This window comes from Nothoprocta perdicaria, unplaced genomic scaffold (genome assembly GCF_003342845.1).
Source record: "Nothoprocta perdicaria isolate Ctin4 unplaced genomic scaffold, notPer1 scaffold_287, whole genome shotgun sequence".
Classification (NCBI taxonomy): Eukaryota; Metazoa; Chordata; class Aves; order Tinamiformes; family Tinamidae; genus Nothoprocta; species Nothoprocta perdicaria.
The window spans coordinates 449416-469660 of NW_020455518.1; the positions used below are offsets into that span (position 1 = coordinate 449416).

General features: G+C 45.3%; 1 protein-coding gene across 1 annotated transcript in view; it reads left to right on the forward strand.

Moving 5' to 3' along the window:
• The window catches only part of DCAF1 (DDB1 and CUL4 associated factor 1), a 37239-nt gene that overhangs the window by 2134 nt on the left and 14860 nt on the right, over positions 1-20245 (forward strand). The window contains exons 2-18 of the mRNA XM_026041502.1: positions 2516-2592; positions 3293-3366; positions 4158-4271; positions 6259-6396; positions 6999-7502; positions 8632-8733; positions 9600-9758; positions 10043-10222; positions 10559-10768; positions 11914-12083; positions 13388-13512; positions 14502-15762; positions 16676-16874; positions 17583-17665; positions 18116-18200; positions 19285-19518; positions 20031-20124. Of these exons, the coding sequence (XP_025897287.1) occupies positions 2516-2592; positions 3293-3366; positions 4158-4271; positions 6259-6396; positions 6999-7502; positions 8632-8733; positions 9600-9758; positions 10043-10222; positions 10559-10768; positions 11914-12083; positions 13388-13512; positions 14502-15762; positions 16676-16874; positions 17583-17665; positions 18116-18200; positions 19285-19518; positions 20031-20124 (3809 nt within the window). The remainder of the gene's footprint in view (positions 1-2515; positions 2593-3292; positions 3367-4157; positions 4272-6258; positions 6397-6998; positions 7503-8631; positions 8734-9599; positions 9759-10042; positions 10223-10558; positions 10769-11913; positions 12084-13387; positions 13513-14501; positions 15763-16675; positions 16875-17582; positions 17666-18115; positions 18201-19284; positions 19519-20030; positions 20125-20245) is intronic.

Sequence of the window (20245 nt, forward strand, 5' to 3'; positions counted from 1 at the left end):
AGTCTAAGTGCACCTTGTGTTGCAACCTGCTGGCARTTCCTGGGAACCGTGTCCTTCCAGGGCTCTGGAGAGCCAATATTTGGGCTGTCTTAAGTTACACTATCTGGATCAGTGGGGATGTAGCACAGCTGAGATGCTTGTGTGTAGCCCCCTGCCCCTTCTTTCCTCACCCTCAGGGTGAGCTCAGTTTGTAGCAAGAGAAAATGGGGCTCTAACCTTTTTGCAAATGACCTGCAAAGGCATTTGGAAAGAGAGGGGCAAGAAATAAGACAAAAAGAAGAGTGAAAGACACCACCACCACCTTCAGCCACACAAAACTTYAGATTTTGCACACACACAAAAATCTGAATGATGAGGGAACCAACATAATACTAAGGAAGTGGCAAAACCTGAATAAATATTAACTACTTCTGTGACTTGCTGCTTTTTTTTTTTGTTAAAGCCCTTTCCGCAGAGCATGTAACTGTTATGAAAACAGATTGAGCTTTGTTAGCTCTTCAGTTTTTCTCTCCCTTCAGTGAGGAACAGAGAGACCCTCTAGAGAGAGATTCATCCGACAGTGTCTCTGTACGAGACACTCCTTYTTGAAGCCGCCTTTGCATGCTTTAAAAAAGAAAAGGATAATATAAAAAAAAGTTTCATCTCCTCCCATTTCGAATGTCAGTTTTAAAGCTGAGGTGATGTTTTTTTTTCTTTCTATTGTAATGCTGGTCCAATGATTGTGTCTCAGAAAACCCGCGGTCAGCGATTCACGTGCCCATCTCATTGAGCCCCTGTCCTTGTCCCAGGGGCAGCCCCACACTGCTGTGTTTGGCTGCCTACCTAACCAGGCTGGAGAGAGGAGCCTTGCCCTGGCGAGCCTCCAAAATGCCAATTAGCACCTCAAAACACCTGATAACTCCGTGGTTCAACTTCTCAGCCCCCTGTTTGTCCCAGCTGCCTGTTGGCAGGCACCCCTCGAGCTATTAGTTTCTATGGAGGGAGGGGTAGAAATTAGTTTCTATGGAGGAGCTGGCGGTGGAGTGGTTAAGGAACTGGCTTTTTTTGCCAGCAATCTGTGAGAGCTCAAGCTGAGCCACCTGTTAGCAAGAGGCCCCATTTGCCTCTCTTCAGATTCAGGGTTACTGCAAGGAAATAATTGAACCCCGCAGGATCAACAGTTTACTGAGAGTTAATTGTGAGAGGGCAGCAAGGCSCCCAATTTCCCACTTCGTTCCCAAGAAGACAATTTGCTGTTGCTGCAATCCAGGCAGGCCTTACAGCATCATCCCTTGGCACGCTGCCGGGTCGGTGTCGCTCACAAAGGCAAACCTGAGCACGTGGTTTTGCCTCTAATCAGTCCTGGCAGCACAGGGAAGTTTGTTGGAAAGCAACTGGAGTGGAGCAGGAATCCTGCAAGGGGAAATCTGCATGTGAAAGACAGTTTCCCAGGAATTCCTGCAGCCTTCCTGCAGTTTTCCATGCSCAGTACTAAGTCAATTCCCTAGCCATGGATGCTGGCATTAGGTTCTGCACCCCATTGTAGACTTCAGTAGAAGAGAGGGAATGAGGTTTTATCCCAAGGGAAAAAAGATGAATTTGGTAATGCTTTTTAATGCTCACTCTTTTTCACCTCCAACATTATGTGTTTCTGCTGGGAAACTTCTTGAAGAAAAACAGTGCACCTCTATGGGAATACTTATTGTTTGACCTGTTCATTTCTTTTAAGTAGAAATGATTCATTCCTGCGTTACTTGATCCAAGTAAATTGAGCACAGGATTTCTTGTATCTTCTTAGGCTCTTTCTCAGTTTGGGGGAAGATGCAACTTTAAAACTGCATCTGATCTTTTGCTGCTACATTAAATGCTCCTCTGTAGCCCTTTGAAGGTCTGTGCATGGGTAGCCAGCTGAGTTTCTCCTTCTGGTTGCTACAATAGCTGACACACTTGGTAAAAAAGATAATTGAGCTCGGATGGAGCTGAAGAGATACAAGTAGAACAAAGTAAGAAATAAAGAGGTGCGATATGGGGAGTTTCTGGCAGGATGTTGCTGGATGCCACTAGGACTCTCAGGGAGCAAAGGAAAGGTAATGCCCACCTGCATTATATCTCAGGAGAGCTTGCTCAGGCAGCGAGAGATTTCTGCCAGGATAAGCTTTGCTCTGGTTCTCTTTAGAACCAACTGAAGTGAGATAAAATTGCCTGTTTCTGAGGAGGAGAATTTGCTCTGTTCACTGCTTCTTGGAGTTTTGGCAGGCAGCCTCCTCCTGAGCAGTGCTCTTATGCTGCACTGGGACCTTGATAAGGGCCCAGTGTGTTTGGGGTGGGTTGAAATGAGATATTAGAGGTAAGTCTCTCATTTTTGCCCTCATTCTCCTCTAGCAGACAGCCTGAAATCCTTTGGTAGCACTAAATACAGTTTAAGTGAGAGGTGATGAGCTGTTTTATTAACAAATTGTGAGGAACTGCCTTCTAGGAGCAGCCTGAGTATGGATTCTGTTTATTTTCTGTCCTTATTTTTTTTTTTTTTCCATAGAATGTCTGAGCTGATTGAGAAGGAGACTGAAGAGTACCGCAAAGGAGATCCRGACCCCTTTGATGACCGACATCCAGGTGAGATTTGGTGAATGTGTTTGGCAGCCCCAACTGGTACCTGATAACTCACATTTAATAATAAGCAATATTTAGCTTGAACATGGTGTGCTGCTTAACAAGGTCTGGTATTGCTTTCAAACTGGGGAACTGTGTCATCATGATACCTGGMAGTTTTGAAGTTTTGTTTTCAACATTTCAAGGCCCTGGATAGAGTTTTGAAAGAGCATTTCAGCATTTTATGAAATATGGGTATGATTATGTTAACAAGTTGCAATCGAAGGGARGTACTGGGTCCGAGTTGCACCGGGAGGGCAGTCAGTCTCAAATTATCTTGAATTGCCTTTTGAGTTTGCAATTGGACAAGTGTATTGCTTTGGGATTGCTTGGTTTGTTTTTTAATTTTATTTTCTATATTGAGATAATTTATTTCCAAATTCCTGGAAACAGCTTGTCTGCCATCCTTATCTTCACTGTCCATAGAAGTGACAGTAGAAATGACACTCTTAGGCCATTAAGATCTCTTCTGCTTTGACTAGTAGGACATCAGTTTTACAGAGGTAATGCCTCCTAGAAGAAATATTAGCTCAGTTACTAATTTTAACAATTTATTCTGTAATTCTCCTGAGAGCGTTTTCCTTCTGATTTGAGGGTAGCTGTTCAGTATCAATCTTGAAATCCTGAGATATCCAGCTGATTTTCCTCCCTGTTTCTTCTGCAGGTCGAGCAGACCCAGAGTGCATGCTGGGGCACTTGCTGAGGATACTTTTCAAGAATGATGATTTCATGAACGCGGTAGGTTTGCCCTGGGAGCTGCACCTGACACTCCCTGCCACTTTCTCGTGCTTCCTGTCCACTTCGTGCTTGTTTCATTTTGCTCGTGTTGGGCCTATTTCTTCCAGAACAGTTTTCCTTAAATAGAGTTTAATAGTGACTTGTTTGCCACTGTTGTAATGCCTCAAGGAAATGGGGGATTTATTAACTGTTCAGGAGTGCTGGAATATTTATAGTAATAACCGAATCAGTTCTTCTCCAGTTTTGTCACTCTGAAGAAATTTCTCTTCCTCTAATACAAATTTAAAAGAATAATTAACTTTCAGAATAGGAATTAATACCACTAATTCCAGTGTCTAGAGTGTCTACCCTTAAGTACTTGGAAATACTGGACAAGGGCAGAGGAGCGTAGTAACTCTCGGAGGCTTAGGGAGAGGATTAGGAGGGAAAAGTCTGGCTCTTCTCTTGCCTTGCTACACTTGTAATATCAGTTTATTGCTCGAGCTTTTGTTACCTTCATCTCCCTACAAATATTGACATACCTTGTTGTAGGGATTCTGCCAGAATGCTTTTTGAATTGTATTTTTATGCATTTCGCTTTACAAATCTGAATAACAGATTAGAAGGAAATTCTGTTTCTCTGAAAAGTTACTTTAACTTATGAAGTGTTGGAGAATGCAGCACCCTGGTTACCTATAGATCCAAGGTTTACATATATCTTTCATTTTATTCTTTTGCTGCTGTGGGATTTCACTGCCCTGGTTTTGCTCAGAGGTGATGTTCACGCCAGTGCTGTTCTTGGTCTTCTCTAGCTGGTGAATGCTTACGTGATGACAAGCAGAGAGCCTCCCCTAAACACCGCTGCCTGCCGCCTCCTTCTGGATATCATGCCAGGCCTGGAAACTGCTGTTGTCTTTCAGGAAAAGGTATTTTTTATCCTAAGGCTTGATTCATAAACCTAGCGTGTTCCATGCCCCAACAGTTCCTCCAACAGGAGAAGTTAGTAGAAAGAAAGACTGAAACTCTGTCTTGGGCAAACAGCCTATTCAGCCTTATTAATGTTCTTGTAGCTACTTCAGCCTTAGCTTGTTCAGCTCACAAAATCTGGGGTGGTTCATACTTCTAGGACCTATATCTCTCTATAATGGAGACTGATTTATGCAGCAGAGGAGCTGGAATTTAATATTTTGGGAAATATGCTTCGAATGGATGTTTTACAGACCTGAAGCAGGCCATATAGAATGTTAAGCCTCTCTGGAGCAGGCTCAGCCAGTAATTTACTGCCACAGCAGAGTGGTACYGTTATTAGAGCTAAGTGATCAGCAGGTCATACTTAGAGCAATCTAAAATCCACATATTTTGTGGGGTTTATCTAGAACTGTGACGGGCAGGAGAATCAGACTYCGGTGTCTTTGCAAGTCTGTGTTTTGAAGGACTGTGTAGAGAGCTCGAAAAAGAGGAGAAAGTTCATGCTACCCCTGAGCCCCAATTTCCTGATCTATAAAATTAAGAGAAGCTTAAATTTGGAAATGAGATAACGCTCTCTATAGAAATCAAATGGGTTTAAAGTTATGAATATGAGGTCTGGGAACATGATAAGAAGGGAGAGTAATATGCTGCCTCTGTGAATTGAATTTGAGGCTTTTAACCTGTCCGCACTTTAAGACTTACTAATTTTTCATCCCTAAAAGTTACAAGAAAAATGATAGTTTGCTGGTTAGAGAGGATTTAGATATAACTTGTATGCAGGAGATTTCAGGACAGTTAACCAAGCACACTGTTTTAAAGAGTCTGTATTATTCTATTCATAAAGAGTCTCTCTGGTGGCCAATGTACCCATCTCATTGATTTTTTTTTTGTTTTTTTTTATGATTTAAGAACACTTAAATAATAATATGGATTTGAATATATAATGGGCAGTGCTTTAAGAATCTGTGAGCTGAGAGTTCTCACAGAAATATATGCCTTCTGGTCATTGCTTTTAGCTGATCTGTTATCATGCTGTAACTAGAGCGATTCAAAATCATGTGCAAGATTCCTTTTAATGCAATAACATGTTGTATGCTGCTTCAAGGTCCCATAATGATTTAGGGGGGAAAAAAAAGAAAGCTACAGTCTTTCCCATTGTATTTTAGTTCACTGTTTTAATTTTAATTCGCACTTATGCGGCCTGGTTAAACGCGTGTCAGGCTGTGTTCAAATACTGCCTCGTTTATTACTACTAAAAGCATTAACTATATTTAATGTGAAGATTTTCATTTAGTAGCAGCTGATAAACTTCCACACGCTTCTCTTTTTCTGAAACCATCCTGGATTTGTGACCATGTTGATGCTTGCTCTTTGAGTTCGTGAGTAGTCATTAATGGAAATAGTTCCTCAGGCAGCAGCCAGCTGGCTTAAGTGGCTTCTCTCTTTGGCCCTGGTAAGCTTTGAGGCTTCCAGTGAACTACAAGAATCTTGGCCAAATTTGATTCTGCTTGGTATAAATTCAACACCAGACCTTTCCAACCTGCTAAATTGCTGGCAGTTTACRTGAGTGAAACTGGCACTTTAGTAATTTCTTTTTTTTCTGGTGGTGTTTGTTTGGTTAACCAATTTAAACTTGTCTTTTGCCACTTTCTAGGCAGTAAGTTGAATTACTGCTCTGGAAGCTTTCTGCGGGTGTGCAAGTCTTGATCCTGGATATCTAATGCCTGGGAATGGTTTTATGCAGCTTGTTGTTTTGCTTCCTGCAGCTTGTTGTTTTGCTTCCCTGTAGTTTAATATTTTCATTCATAACTTGAGCAGCAGGAAATCCAGGCCAGTCATCAGGCTGAGACAGGAAGAATTGTTACTAGTAGATGTTTTCATTTGCACCGGGGAGGAAAAAAGCAAGTCTAACTGTTGGAATTATTCTCCCTTTCCTCATTCTAGGAAGGCATAGTTGAAAATCTCTTCAAGTGGGCGCGCGAGGCTGATCAGCCCCTGAGGACCTACGCAACAGGACTCCTGGGGGGAGCTATGGAAAACCAAGACATTGCTGCAAATTACAGGGATGAGAACTCGCAATTGGTAATGATCTATAGATCTGCTTTTTTTCTTTAGAGGACAGATAGGTGTATCTCTTTTTGTTGTTATTGAGGAGCTCATAATTCATGAGTTAATGTACAGGCAGTTGGAATGACTTGGAAGCAGGTAGGGGTGACAAATACGGATCTCTGGATGCTGTACAGCTTCGAAACATGGATGAATTCATCCAACTCTTGCACAGGAAAAGCCTCTAAGAATAGAAAAGAAGCCCTGAGGTTTTGTAGGACTGCAGCCTGAGAGCTACCGCTCCCAAAGGGAACATTACTTGGGGGATAGACTGGGATAATGGGATTATGGTGCAACTTGGTGTTTGCTCCTCTTGGCACCATTCTGACTGATCTGCTCTTGATGGCTTTCTTGCCACTTCTCAGACAGARAGAGAATGCGTGCAGGTAACTTATTTGTAATAAAAGCAGTTGTAACAAAAAAAGGTTGGAGTTATCTTGTCATTTAAGCATTATTTCTCCAGGCCAACTACTGCACCACGGCATGATTGATGTTTTATGTTAAGGAGGAGGTTTATGTTAAGAGCAAGAATACGGCCAGTGCGCTTGGGTGTTCACGCTTGCTTGTTTGTATAACAGGTGGCTTTGGTGCTTCGACGACTGCGAGAGTTGCAGGTTACTGAAATGACCACGAAACAAGAAAGCAAGAGGCCCAGCCCTCGGAAAGTGCCGTCGGATCCGCTGCTGGCCCTGGATGAGGAGGCCGTGGATATGGATTACGGGGAGATGGCAGTAGACGGAGAGCAAGAGGAAGTTGCTGGGGATATGGAGATCTCCTTTCACCTCGATTCGGGTCACAAGACCAGTAGCAGAGTGAACTCTGCCACGAAACTGGATGATGGAGGCCTGAGAAAAAGCAAATCAGGGAAGCAGCATGAGAGAGACGGCTTCCGGAAGGCCAAGCAAAAACTGGGCTTCTCCGCTTCGGAACCAGAGCGGATGTTTGTGGAACTGTCCAACAGCAGCTGGTCAGAAATGTCCCCGTGGGTGATTGGCACTAACTATACGCTTTACCCTTTGACTGCTGCCATAGAGCAGAGATTAATTCTTCAGTACCTGACTCCCTTAGGGGAGTACCAAGAGGTGAGCATTTGAAGGTGGGAGGAAGCACTTTGAGTTTGAGTTATTCTAGTGAAGCTACAAGTGATATTGTAAGGAAGAGTCTGGAGAACTCTTTTATCGTTTGGAGATCACTAGGCTTTCCTAAGTGCTTGATGATGTTGTTTCAAACTGCTTGAAGTCATAGGGGTGCCAGGAACCTAGCAGGTGTGTAGTCTCGTAGCCCAAGCCTGGCACTGGAAGTTTTAATCCTGGATTCTTTATTCTTCCAAGTGGTGCTTATGTGACACAGGGCAAGTTGCTTTATTTGAAATACAGACACTTTCCTTGTTACTCRAAGAGTTGAGAGACTCCAGCATTAAACTGCTGAGGAATCTGAAACTCAAATCCTGAGTGAACTGACCTGTGTAGAGCCTCAGCAGCAGTTCTGATGTCTACATTGTCTACATTGGATACTTCTGAGTACATTGGATACTGTTATGAACGTGGACAAAAAAATCAAACCCTATCAAATTATGTTACCCTAAGCCTCCATTTAGCATAGGTTTGCAGCCCACCTATGTATCTGCTTCGTTGTTTTTTTTTTCCAGCTGCATTTATTGCATTGAGATGGAGCAAAGCAACACAAACAGTTTTGCTTTGTGCTGTACGTTTATGTGTGTGTGTGTCGGTGCACTTGTGTGCCCTGCTTCGAGAGCTGAGGAAACATTATCCTTTAATACCCTGCGTGCTGACTGGATCCCTTCGTATGCCGGCAATAATAGGATAGAAAAGTAGGAATTAATGCTATAAAGCTGTTACACAAAGAATTATGCAAGGGTTTTGGTCTCTTGCCCTGCTCCTGTTTTTTCTGTCCCGTTGTTGGTAGTTGTCTKTGCACAGATGGAAGGTGGAAGCTATTGCCAGGGTGGGATCTGTGTGGATTTGCCATAGCTGCTCATGAAGGAGAGTCTTAAGATTTGCATGTGGCAGCTATGCTGCACCCTGCTGCAGTCAGCAGATGCATTGCAAGAGGTCTGTTAACCTTTATGGCTTCCTATGGGTGAAGCTGGTTACCACTGACCTCTCATAACAGGTATCTGCTAATAGAAGCAGACCTCTACTTTCCCATGAAATGCTCAGCTAGCCTCCTAAATTTGATTTTTCTTCCCAGCTGCTGCCCATCTTTATGCAACTGGGGTCGAGAGAGCTGATGATGTACTACATCGACCTGAAGCGAACCAATGATGTGCTRCTCACGTTTGAAGCCCTTAAGGTAACCTGCTTTCATGCAAAAAAACTTGCTTTAAACACGGTGAAACACTGAACGTGTGTCTGCTGCGCGTGGCGAAGGCCAGCGGTCACCCCGTAGGCCTGTCCGTCTTGCAGGCTGTCCTGGGACTGCACTTGGCTTTGACACCACTTGAATGCTTTGGGTCTTTGTTTTCTTTAACTCTAGAATATTAAAAAAAACAGAGGGGAAATAAAAGGGTCTTAAAAATAATCCAGTCAAGATCTTCCAAGCCCTCCTAGATGCGACCAGGTGGCCCATGCTCAGGGTGTCCCTGCTGGAGCAGGCGGTTGGACTACATGATCTCTAGAGGTCCCTTCCAACCTCAACCATTCTGAGATTCTGTGATCGCAAGATAAGTGCGAGCTACCTTTCTGAAAATGGTAAAAACTCTTTTCTCTACCAAATGCTCGTGTTTCTGCTGCCCTTAGGTGGCACTCCTAAGTTACTCTTTGGCCTGTCATCTCAAGGCACCTTTGTAAGGGGTGAGAAGCGTAAGCAGCATCCTCTCAGAAGCTCCAGCGTGAAATCCATGCTTGATGTTGGAAACGTGATTGCTCATGTGATGTGATCTGTAGTTTGTCCCCTGCTGAGAAATGAAAACACAAAATAACCTCCCTCTCTGATCCTGAAATGCAGCAGCATTAGGCTCGGGTATGAAGCAAGAGCTACGTATTGAGTGACTGTACCCATTCTTACCCCAAATCTGCAACATGTGAAGGTGATGGGCAGAAGAGAAAGGGTTGTTAGGTCTTTTCTTGAGGTGCTGCTGGTTTCTGCCATCCACTTTCCTGCAGGGGAGGGGAAGTGGACAACAGTTGGAAGAAATCCAATCTAACCTCTTTCCTTAGCATTTGGCATCGCTGCTGCTGCACAACAAGTTTGCGACGGAGTTCGTTGCTCACGGAGGGGTGCAAAAACTGCTCGAGATCCCCCGTCCTTCTATGGCAGCCACGGGAGTCTCCATGTGTTTATATTATTTGTCCTACAACCAAGATGCCATGGAGAGGGTAAGAGACTTTCTTTTAATAGAACTGTAGCGATTCCCATGGTTTTGAGGGACTTGACGCTTCCTACCCAATTCAAACAGGGAATAAACACCTCTAAGCTAAAAAGCAAGTCCATGTATGAGACCTTGTATTTGCAGAGTCGACGGGAAGTCTTGGAGAACAGTTACTGCCCTCTAGACTTGGCACGTTTGTCCTCTGTGTGCTTGGGAACCCTCATTTTCCATGGACTAACTGATTTCTCTTTTGCAATCTGTCGTCCTTCTCGCCCATCTTGTGCTTCCTAGGTGTGCATGCACCCCCACAACGTGCTCTCGGACGTCGTGAACTACACGCTGTGGCTCATGGAGTGCTCCCACGCCTCGGGCTGCTGCCATGCTACCATGTTCTTCTCCATTTGCTTCTCTTTCCGTGCTGTCCTGGAGCTCTTTGACAGGCACGATGGCCTCCGTCGGCTGGTGAACCTGGTAAGGCTTGTAGCCTCCTTACATGCTGTTGTAATGTCAGGTTTTRCACCTTTTACAGTTAGTTACTGCACGTAGTTCACATTTATTCCCGTTCCACGTGCACGTGTGGTGTTGCCACACTCCTTTTGGATGCCAACACATCCAGCCAGGTTCCAGAAGAAATACAGCTATGTTTGTGCTGTGCTGCAGCAGAACTGCATTAGTCATGTATCCTATTAACCTAATTATATAGTTTTGGTGCAAAAGCTGCTCCATGTGCTCAGTCCTGCTGGGTGTGCTCCCAACAGCTGAGGTTGGTGCTAGTTCAAGTGCCCCCCCCCCCTCCCCTTTCTGTAGATAAGCACGCTCGAGATTTTAAACCTGGAAGACCAGGGAGCCCTGCTGAGCGACGACGAGATCTTTGCGAGCCGCCAGACCGGGAAGCACACGTGCATGGCCCTGCGCAGGTACTTCGAGGCTCACCTGGCCATCAAGCTGGAGCAAGTGAAGCAGTCRCTTCAGCGCACCGAGGGCGGCATTCTCGTCCACCCGCAGCCCCCCTACAAGGTGAGCAGCACCTGGCAAACTTTTAATATTGTGGTGGTCCTTGTTTCAGTGATGCTGAGTTGCAGGGATGTGTGAATCTCTGAAGCCAACAGAATCACTAGGTCGTGTGTTATTGATAGGATTTGCTTCTGCTTTTTTCTCCTCTCCTTGGGCTGTCACTGCCATTGAAAATGCATAGAAAAGCCTTTGAGGTGCATCTAAACTATATCTGATTATTGTTCCTGTTTTGTTGCCGTGCTTCTACCACTATATTTCAAAAACTTGAGCTAAAGATATTAAAGCCAAGTTATTTTTGATACTCATGGACTTTTTTAGATGCTTTTGAGCTCTAAAAGGACGTATTCTGCTATTGCAGATAAGTGTATGACTGGAAAATCTTGACTATGAGTTTGTCATTTGATAATGGCAAAACAAACTTGTCTGTAAGGCACCATTTATTTATTTATTTGAGATGAGAGACACTTATTGGCCATTATATTTTCCTCCCTTCGCCCTACAAAATGATTTTAAAACACTATTTTCTGGGTGCTTGTTCCTGGGGAGCACATCATTTGTGCTTTGCTTATGATGGTTTTCCAGAAATCCTGACATGATAAAACCTAAGTTCCTCTGTCATCTGTGAAAATACCACTTTGTTTTCTGTAAATAAAAGTAACATGGAAAAGCTGTTGTTGTTTTGTGTGATTTCAGAATTTTTAAGTTGGAGATGAAGGACAAGCTTGTTAGGAATACCGTTTTTCTTAGTATTTTCTGTGGTTGCAACTTAGGAGCTCTGTAGCTCAGTGGTTTAGCAGCCTCTCTCAATTCTGTAGCGGAGTTGTCTCCTGAATGACAGTCTATTAACCACTAGATTAGGAGTTTAAAAGCAGCTTGGAATTTTAATAAAATTCCTCTAAATTCATTTAACCTTTCTTTAGCAGCAAAGAAACTTAAAGCATTTTATTCTTAAGCTTATTATTGCCTGTGATAGYGGCAGTTGCTTCTTTTTCTTTTCATAGCTGGAGAATAGCTCACAAAGTGAGTATTTCATCTGCAAGAAAGAGAATAGCTTCTCTCTTTTGGTGTGGATGCTGCTAATTCCCAGCAGTGGAGGGCTAAAACTGCATGTTTGTAGCCTTTAATCTTTCTAACTCGTTCCCCTCCAGGCCTGTTCTTACACCCACGAGCAGATCGTGGAGATGATGGAGTTCCTCATCGAGTACGGGCCAGCACAGCTCTACTGGGAGCCCGCCGAGGTCTTTCTCAAGTTGTCTTGCGTGCAGCTCATGCTGCAGCTCATTTCGATAGCGTGCAACTGGAAGACATACTATGCAAGGTGAGCTGCTTGCTGAAGCAATGCATTTCTTCAGGACAACAAGTTGTGGCTATTGGGCAGGACATCAAGACTCTTGGGTTTTCTCCCTGTCACACTTCTGTGCTGTTGCCTCTCTCTCTCAATTTGTTGATCGTTTTGTTGAAGGACTGATTGTGTTATCATCAGAGGCTAGAAAACCTTTAAAGCAGGGTTTGAAATCAAGATGTATCTTCATTCTGGAGGGAGGTGGAATGTCAGTTTGGATGTCTCAAGCTTATCTGGCTCAAGGAAGGACTTTTTGTTGGTATTTGAAGTCTCCTGAGCAGATATAACTGCGTGAGGGACTTGTAGGCAACAAGCCAGCATATGAGGGAAGAGAAAGGGATTGCAGGTCTTTTCTCTTGCGTTCTTGGGGTTTCAGAGTCCCTAGTTGAAGTACCTGCCATGGATTTGTAGAGAAGTTCATCTTGGGATGTTGCTTTTCTGTCCTGCCTGCTCTCCTGGCCACAGACATGCTGTGGAGGCCCCGTGATGTTCTGTTATGTCTCCATGGCACCTCTTTGCTTCCTTCCTTCCCTCTCCCAAATCTTCAGCATCCGTATTGTTAACTAGAAAGAGTGTGTGCTACCCCAAGCCCTGATAGGAGAACATTGAGACCCTGTCCCCCGTTCAAAGGGAGGCTGGTTTCAAGGTTCCTGCCTCTGTTTACCTAATGAACCTCTACCCAAGGGAGGAGGTGTAGGCCTCCCTGGAGATGCGCTCGCTGGTGAGTCAGTGTTTGCTGCAGGCAGCTGCTGTGAGCTCCGTGCTCGTCGCTAGTGCTTCCCCATCCCTGCTGTCTGCAGGAGCTCCTGGCCTCGAAAGCTCTTGAAGTCTGTTTTGCTTCTGCAGTCCCCTGCCTCCTCCTGCCTCTCAGRTTGCGCTCTCCTGGGTAGTTCCTGTTCTCCCCTCTCTTGTTCCCAGGTTCCTAATTGCTGCCTGACTTAACTCCTACCTTGCCACCTTAAGCCAAACCTTCCTTTTCCCTCTGCAGAGCGTGGGGTTTGTGCCATTGCCTTGGTCCTGTCCTAAACTTCCTCCCCAAAGGGCCTTGCCACCTCGGTCTGTGGCTGGTATGTCAGCCTATGTTCCTCCTGTCTTTCCTCTCTGGATTCCTGCTTTTAGAATGGAAAACTTCAAAACCAAAGGGAACCTTCAGAAACTTCTCACGCGACTGATTTACTCTTATTGTTGCTGGAGTAGGGTAGATTGGACACTATTTTAGGTCACTGAAATGTCTCTAGCCGTACACACGCTGAAGAAATTCTTTTGTYGTCATCTTCCAGGAACGACACGGTAAGATACGCTTTGGATGTGCTGGCCATCCTGACTGTGGTTCCTAAAATCCAGTTGCAGCTGGCAGAACCTGTGGATGTGTTGGATGAAGCTGGATCTACCGTTTCCACCGTGGGTAAGTTGCATGTGGCCGGTCGCGGTCCTCTTCTAAACACTGTTTCAGGTGGTTGCTTCTCACCTACAGTGGGAAGAGGGCTAAAATAATTTGTATATTCAGACTTACTGTCAGAGATGCAAATGAAAAGCAGAGCAGACTGTGGTTTAAAATGGTGTCATGATTGGCACTGGTTTTTGTATTTGAAGGTGTGGTCTTTGATTCGCTTCGTTTCCAAGACCTCATTAAACACAGATACAGGCAAATCCCCTTTTGCAATGGGACTGTTAGGCCCCTTCAGCTTCCCWGAAATTCAGCTCTCCTGAGGATATGACATTTGGGAATACGGGAGAGGAATAATTACTATTATGTATTTGAGTTATTCTTTAATTGACTGCCTGCCGATTCAGTATGCCAGTGCATGAGATGTGGCTGGACCAGATCCAAGTCCTACACAGTAAATGGGGCCTGGCTTATTTAAGGAGAGGGCAGGGAAGGGTGGAAATGGAGAGTACTCCATATAGACGGGAGGCAATTTGTTTTGCATGAAGCCTTTCCTTTCTTGGAGGAAGTTTTTGATCCGAAATGGATGCAAAAATAATAGGATCTCTCAGATTGTAGAAGACAGTCATTTTGATACTAGGTCTTGCTAGGAAGTGGTGCCTCTGTTGTTGTGGTTGTTCCCTTCATAACAAGGTCTCCTTTCCCTTGGCTTCTACCTTGTTAATGTTTATACAAGAGAGYTGCTTTCTGTAACAGGAATCACAGATGTGCTCATGCATTTCTCTGCTTCTTCATGATGAAGCAGAGGAGCATCAATGAAGGAAAATGTTTGCTGGGAGATGGAAAAATGCCTTTTGGGGCTAGCTAGAAGGAAAAATATCACTTAAAAGGTCTCGGGATGAGTGGGAATTACAGATTTTCCTCAGATTTGCAGAAGACTCCCCTTGTCTCATGAACTGTGTAGGGTAAGTTGGAGTATTAAAGTATTTTTTTTTCTCTCTCATTAGGTATTAGCATCATCCTTGGAGTGGCCGAGGGTGAGTTTTTCATCCACGATGCGGAGATTCAGAAGTCAGCCCTTCAGATCATCATCAACTGCGTGTGCGGCCCCGATAACCGCATCTCGAGCATCGGCAAGTTCATCTCGGGGACCCCTCGGCGAAAGCTTCCTCAGGCCAAGAGCAGCGAGCACACGCTGGCCAAGATGTGGAATGTGGTGCAGTCCAACAACGGCATCAAAGTGCTGCTCTCCTTGCTCTCCATCAAGATGCCCATCACGGACGCGGACCAGATCCGCGCGTTGGCCTGCAAGGCCTTGGTGGGGCTCTCGCGCAGCAGCACCGTGCGGCAGATCATCAGCAAGCTGCCCCTCTTCAGCAGCTGCCAAATTCAGCAGCTGATGAAGGAGCCCGTGCTGCAGGACAAGCGCAGCGAGCAYGTCAAGTTCTGCAAGTACGCGGCGGAGCTCATCGAGCGCGTCTCGGGGAAGCCCTTGCTCATCGGCACCGACGTCTCCCTGGCCCGGCTGCAGAAAGCCGACGTGGTGGCGCAGTCGAGGATCACCTTTCCCGAGAAGGAGCTGCTGCTCCTCATCCGCAACCACCTCATCTCCAAGGGCCTGGGCGAAACCGCCTCCGTGCTCACCAAAGAGGCCGACCTGCCCATGACGGCGGCGTCGCACTCGTCCGCCTTCACGCCGGTGGCGGCGGCGGCTGCGTCCCCGGTGGCCCTGCCGCGCGCTCCGCGCATGGCCAACGGCATCCCGGCCCGCCTCAACAGCCACGCGGCCGTGGCCTCCGGCGCCGCCTCGGCCCACGCGCAGGCCAGGCCCTCGGCGGCGCAGGGCCCGCTCGCTCTGCCGGGCCCTTCCTACGCCGGCAGCTCCCCTCTCATCGGCAGGATCAGCTTCGTGCGTGAGCGGCCGTCCCCCTGCAACGGCCGCAAAATCCGGGTGCTGCGGCAAAAATCGGACCATGGCGCMTACAGCCAGAGCCCGGCTATCAAAAAGCAGCTGGACAGGCACCTTCCTTCCCCGCCCACGCTGGACAGTATAATCACAGAGTACCTTAGGGAGCAGCACGCCCGCTGCAAGAACCCCGTGGCCACCTGTCCCCCTTTCTCTCTCTTTACGCCCCACCAGTGCCCTGAGCCAAAACAGAGGCGCCAGGCGCCCACTAACTTTACCTCACGGCTGACCCGCAGGGCGGCCTTCCCGAAGTACGGAGGGGTGGATGGTGGCTGCTTTGATAGACACCTTATCTTTAGCAGGTAAGGGAGAAGGTTGTTTCTTGGTTCCCCTCTAAGTGTTGCCTGAGCCAAAAAGCCTTGCCTGGATTCGGGCTGGGGAGGCCCACRGTGGCATCTCTCTGGACTCATGAGTGTTCTCACCTGAGCGTGACGACTGGGAGAGCTTTGGTAGAGGTGGTTTTGGAAGCTCTTCCGTTTYTCTTGCTCCTTGGTGCAAGTTCGTAGTACACGCAGTTGCCTTCTGCGTTTTCAGGGTCACAACAAGTTCTTAGTGGCATTAGTCAAGGAAAGCCCTGGCTTTGTTCCCGTTTGGACGGTGAGTACGCAGCGCGGATTGTACAGGAGAGAGAGAGCATGGCCTTGAGGTTGGTTGGCCGGCAGGCCCAGCCCTGCTGGCAAACAGATGACAACAGGATCCCTATTCTTGTCCTTGCAGAGCAGCCTGCAGCGCTGCTAATCTTTCTACATGGCTTTTTTTTTGCTGGGATTACCCTGGAGGGAAAAAAGATGACACACAAAGGAAAAAAATTTTTGCAGTAAAACCACCCTCACCTTGAACATGATGACAGGTTATTTATCTGATGTCTTTAAAAGACTGTTAGAAGTCTTTTGCCAGCTGTGCATTTTTCCAAGTGGCAGCATTAGAGATTTTCCCACAGACCATCTACAACGATGGACTCCCAAGTGCTTCAGTGCAGTCATGTGCTGTAACAGAAGTACTTAAATCATGCAAGACGAGCCTTGAAACGTAGCAAACACCATATAGGCACTCAAGCAGTTGACTTAAAGTTGACACCTAGTTTTCCCATGAAGAAAATCACTCCTTTTAGCTATGTAACACTTACAGGCTGGACCTAAGATCACCATCGAGCAGTTCATCATCTTTTTCTTATTCTTGCCTTTTGGGTCATTCTTGTGTTTCTTCTTTCTTYAGGTTCCGTCCAATTTCTGTGTTCCGGGAAGCGAATGAGGATGAAAGCGGCTTTACGTGCTGCGCGTTTTCAGCCCGGGAACGATTTTTAATGCTGGGTACTTGCACAGGGCAGCTGAAGCTCTACAACGTGTTCAGTGGACAGGAGGAGGCCAGTTACAATTGCCATAACTCGGCCATCACGCACCTTGAGCCATCTCGGGTAAGTAGCTGAAGACTTTGTGAGTTTTGGAAACCGTCAAAGCCTAAACCCTGATATATTTTAAATCCATTTGGATACGTAAATCCAAAACGTTGACTGGCCTGAAATACCTYTCATAAAAGTACTAGAGGGGAGAGCAGTATAGTAGTCACATGTTTCCCCTCTGCAGTTTCTAGAAATTCTTCTTTTCTTCCCAATAAAATAGAAAAGAAGCAAGGTAGCTGTGCACTTTTTATAAATAATAAAAACATGTGGCTGGATGTGAGGGAAATGCTTCAAGTGACAATGTATTTAGGGGAGATATCAGAGTTTATAACACAAGTCTTTGTTGTAAAAAGGAATTTGGCAGTGGGGTGGATGGTTCTAGGAYGAAATAAAGGTAATGTGATTTATAATAGTGACCTCCACTCACAAGGTATTGCATATTAAACATGGATTATCTTGCTTCTATATGCTATTAACCATATAAGCATATTAACCATMGAAGGACCATAAGTCTTTTCTTTGCTACCTGTAACGTTTTTTCTGTCTGCCTGTCTATTTTATATAAAATCAGACTAGTCCCATAGGACTAGCGAGCACAAAATCTGCTGTCGTTCTCAAAATCACCTTGTAAGCCCAACTTAAGATGTACAGATATGGTGATAACCTGTGTTTTCTCTGTCGTYGCTTTCTCGCCCTTCCCACCACTCCCATTTGGAAATCCAGGATGGATCTTTATTGCTAACGTCGGCTACGTGGAGCCAGCCTTTGTCTGCGCTGTGGGGAATGAAGTCTGTCTTTGATATGAAGTAGGTACCCTCTGATCCCACTGCGCTGCRGTTAGGCAGAGTCCCAAAGAAGAAGCTCCGAGAGGAGAGGATAACRCAACTTTCCCAATGTATATTATGTTCCAGAGAGATTAATGTGCCTCAAACCTCTGTGTGTTTTTTCCTTTTCATATTACTGTGTTTGCTCCAGCAAATAGAGCACTGCACCCGTGGCAGACCCTGTTGCAGCAGTAACTTGGTCACAGCTYTTGTGATCTTGCTGCTCGTGGCCTTTCACTGGCCTGTAAAGGCCATGTGGCTGTGATACATTTCTGAATATGCCAGTGGGGAAGAAAAGTCTGTCCTAGRTATCAGGGAGTTGGTTTTTCTTGTGTCATTGGAGCCTCTGCTGCAGATGATGTTGCAACATCTAATTTTCACAAGGAGCTTCAATCTGCAGTTCCTTGACTTGCTCCCCAACTTTATCTACAGGCATTCCTTCCCTGATGACCACTATGTGGAGTTCAGCAAGCACTCTCAGGACAGAGTCATTGGCACAAAAGGGGACATTGCCCATGTAAGTATGAACACAAGTCTCGACTGTGAAGCTAGGGCAGTAATATATCCATCACAGAGCATTTATCAACAGATCTGGGTGCTTTGGTGCTGTAAATGGTGAACTAAGAGGCTTTAGAGGAAAAGCTTTGAAAGAGCTTATAGGTGTTGCTTGTTCTGGTCTGCTCAGTTTAGAGAGACTGTGCTGGACACTATTTTTTTTTCTAAATTGCATCTCTTGCCATATTTTTAGTGATGAAAAAAATCATGTTCCCCCATGATCAGCAGTGGAGGGAAGTGGGCTATGGAAAGTGTTTTTTCTTGTGCTCCCCTCATAATTTTCAGCTGTCACCAATTTAAACTTATTGGTTCAGCAAATGCTCTGGTAATTTTATCTTAGTATCTGTAAATGGGTCAAGCAAGTGACTGCTTCTCCACAGTGCTAATTTACACTGGTAATAGGCACTRTCTTGTTGACAGAGCATTTGCATAAAAAAATACTCAAATGAAATTAACTTATTCAAATTGTACGTTATTTTATTTATTGCTCTTGATTTGCTTTAGTGTTTGTGTTAAGCAAATTATCTGTTCCTGCTAGTTTTAAACTTTATTTGTTGGATCAGCATGTTGTGCTTCTCTAATAAATAACCTGTTTTCCAATGGTAGAAAACTTCCCTCTGTGTAAGTCTTCTCCCATAGTTTTTGCCTTTTTTTCTACTCTTCTTTTAGAGTTTTGATGTTTTTATACACCATCTGCTCTAAAACCAGTTCTGTTTCTGGAACAGACTCTGCCTAAGTGGTACCTCTTGTCTGGAGCTTCCCCCACCCACTTTTCACAATGAAATTGGGTGTTTTTTTGGAGCTAGTCCTAGTCTTGTTGAAATATTTTGGCAACCTGCAGTAAACTGAGTGCTGCCCAAAACATTTTGTAAGACTTGGTTGCAGCTGTGAAAAACTATTAAAGGGCTGGCAAGAAGGGTTTTATGAAATGAAAAAGTGTTAGGTTGATTCTAGAAACAATCTAGAAGGGGGAACATGGGGTGTTTTTAGCTGCTGATACGTTACCCATTGTGACTAATCTTTCTGTTTTCTTTTTAATCTAAAAGATCTATGATATTCAGACGGGCAACAAGCTATTGACTCTGTTTAACCCAGATCTGGCCAACAACTACAAGAAGAACTGTGCCACCTTCAACCCCACTGATGACCTCGTCCTAAACGACGGCGTCCTCTGGGATGTCAGATCGGCACAAGCCATACACAAGTTTGACAAATTCAACATGACCATCAGTGGTGTTTTCCACCCCAACGGGCTAGAGGTCATAGTCAACACGGAAATTGTATCCTTYGGCCACGGTGGCAACCGATAAGGCTGGGACGTGGAGCACTTGGTTTGATTAAAGGAGTATAGATGCTCTGCTCTGCTAGAGGGCCTGCGTAGCACTGACAGCTTCTGTTTGTGAGTTGAGTAAGTAGGAGCTGTCAGACAGATGCTAATTTAAATGCAGACCCTGCCCCAACGTGGCATAGATGAAATACTTGAGAGAGATTCCTTGTTCCCATATCCACTGYGTGGTCTCTCTGCTCTCTTCCCTTTCCATCCTTTGCCAAGATCTCCCCTGAAGCTGCTACTGTAAGTTCTAAGAACTGGGAATGACATTTGAGTAAGAAATTCCTGATTCTCAACGTAGCTGAGGAATTACGCTGCTGAAATGAGAGTCAGGTTGTGTCATGCTTGCAAGAGGATGGCAGCAAGGCTTCCTGAGTGCTGCTAATCACTTGTTTATCCCTGAACTGCAAAAGTAATGGGAACTTTTCAGTTGTTTATTGCTCCTTAGCCTCTGTTCTTCAGTGGGACCTCCGAACTTTCCATTTGCTGCACACGGTACCTGCACTGGATCAGTGTCGTGTGGTCTTCAACTATACTGGCACAGTSATGTATGGAGGTAGGATTTCTCTTAGCATTACATAGCTCTCCTTGGCCGTGTCTGCTTAGAGATATATCCTCCTTTTTTCCTTTTACTCAYGCTTATTTATGGTGGAACAGGTAAGACACCAGCTCCCCGC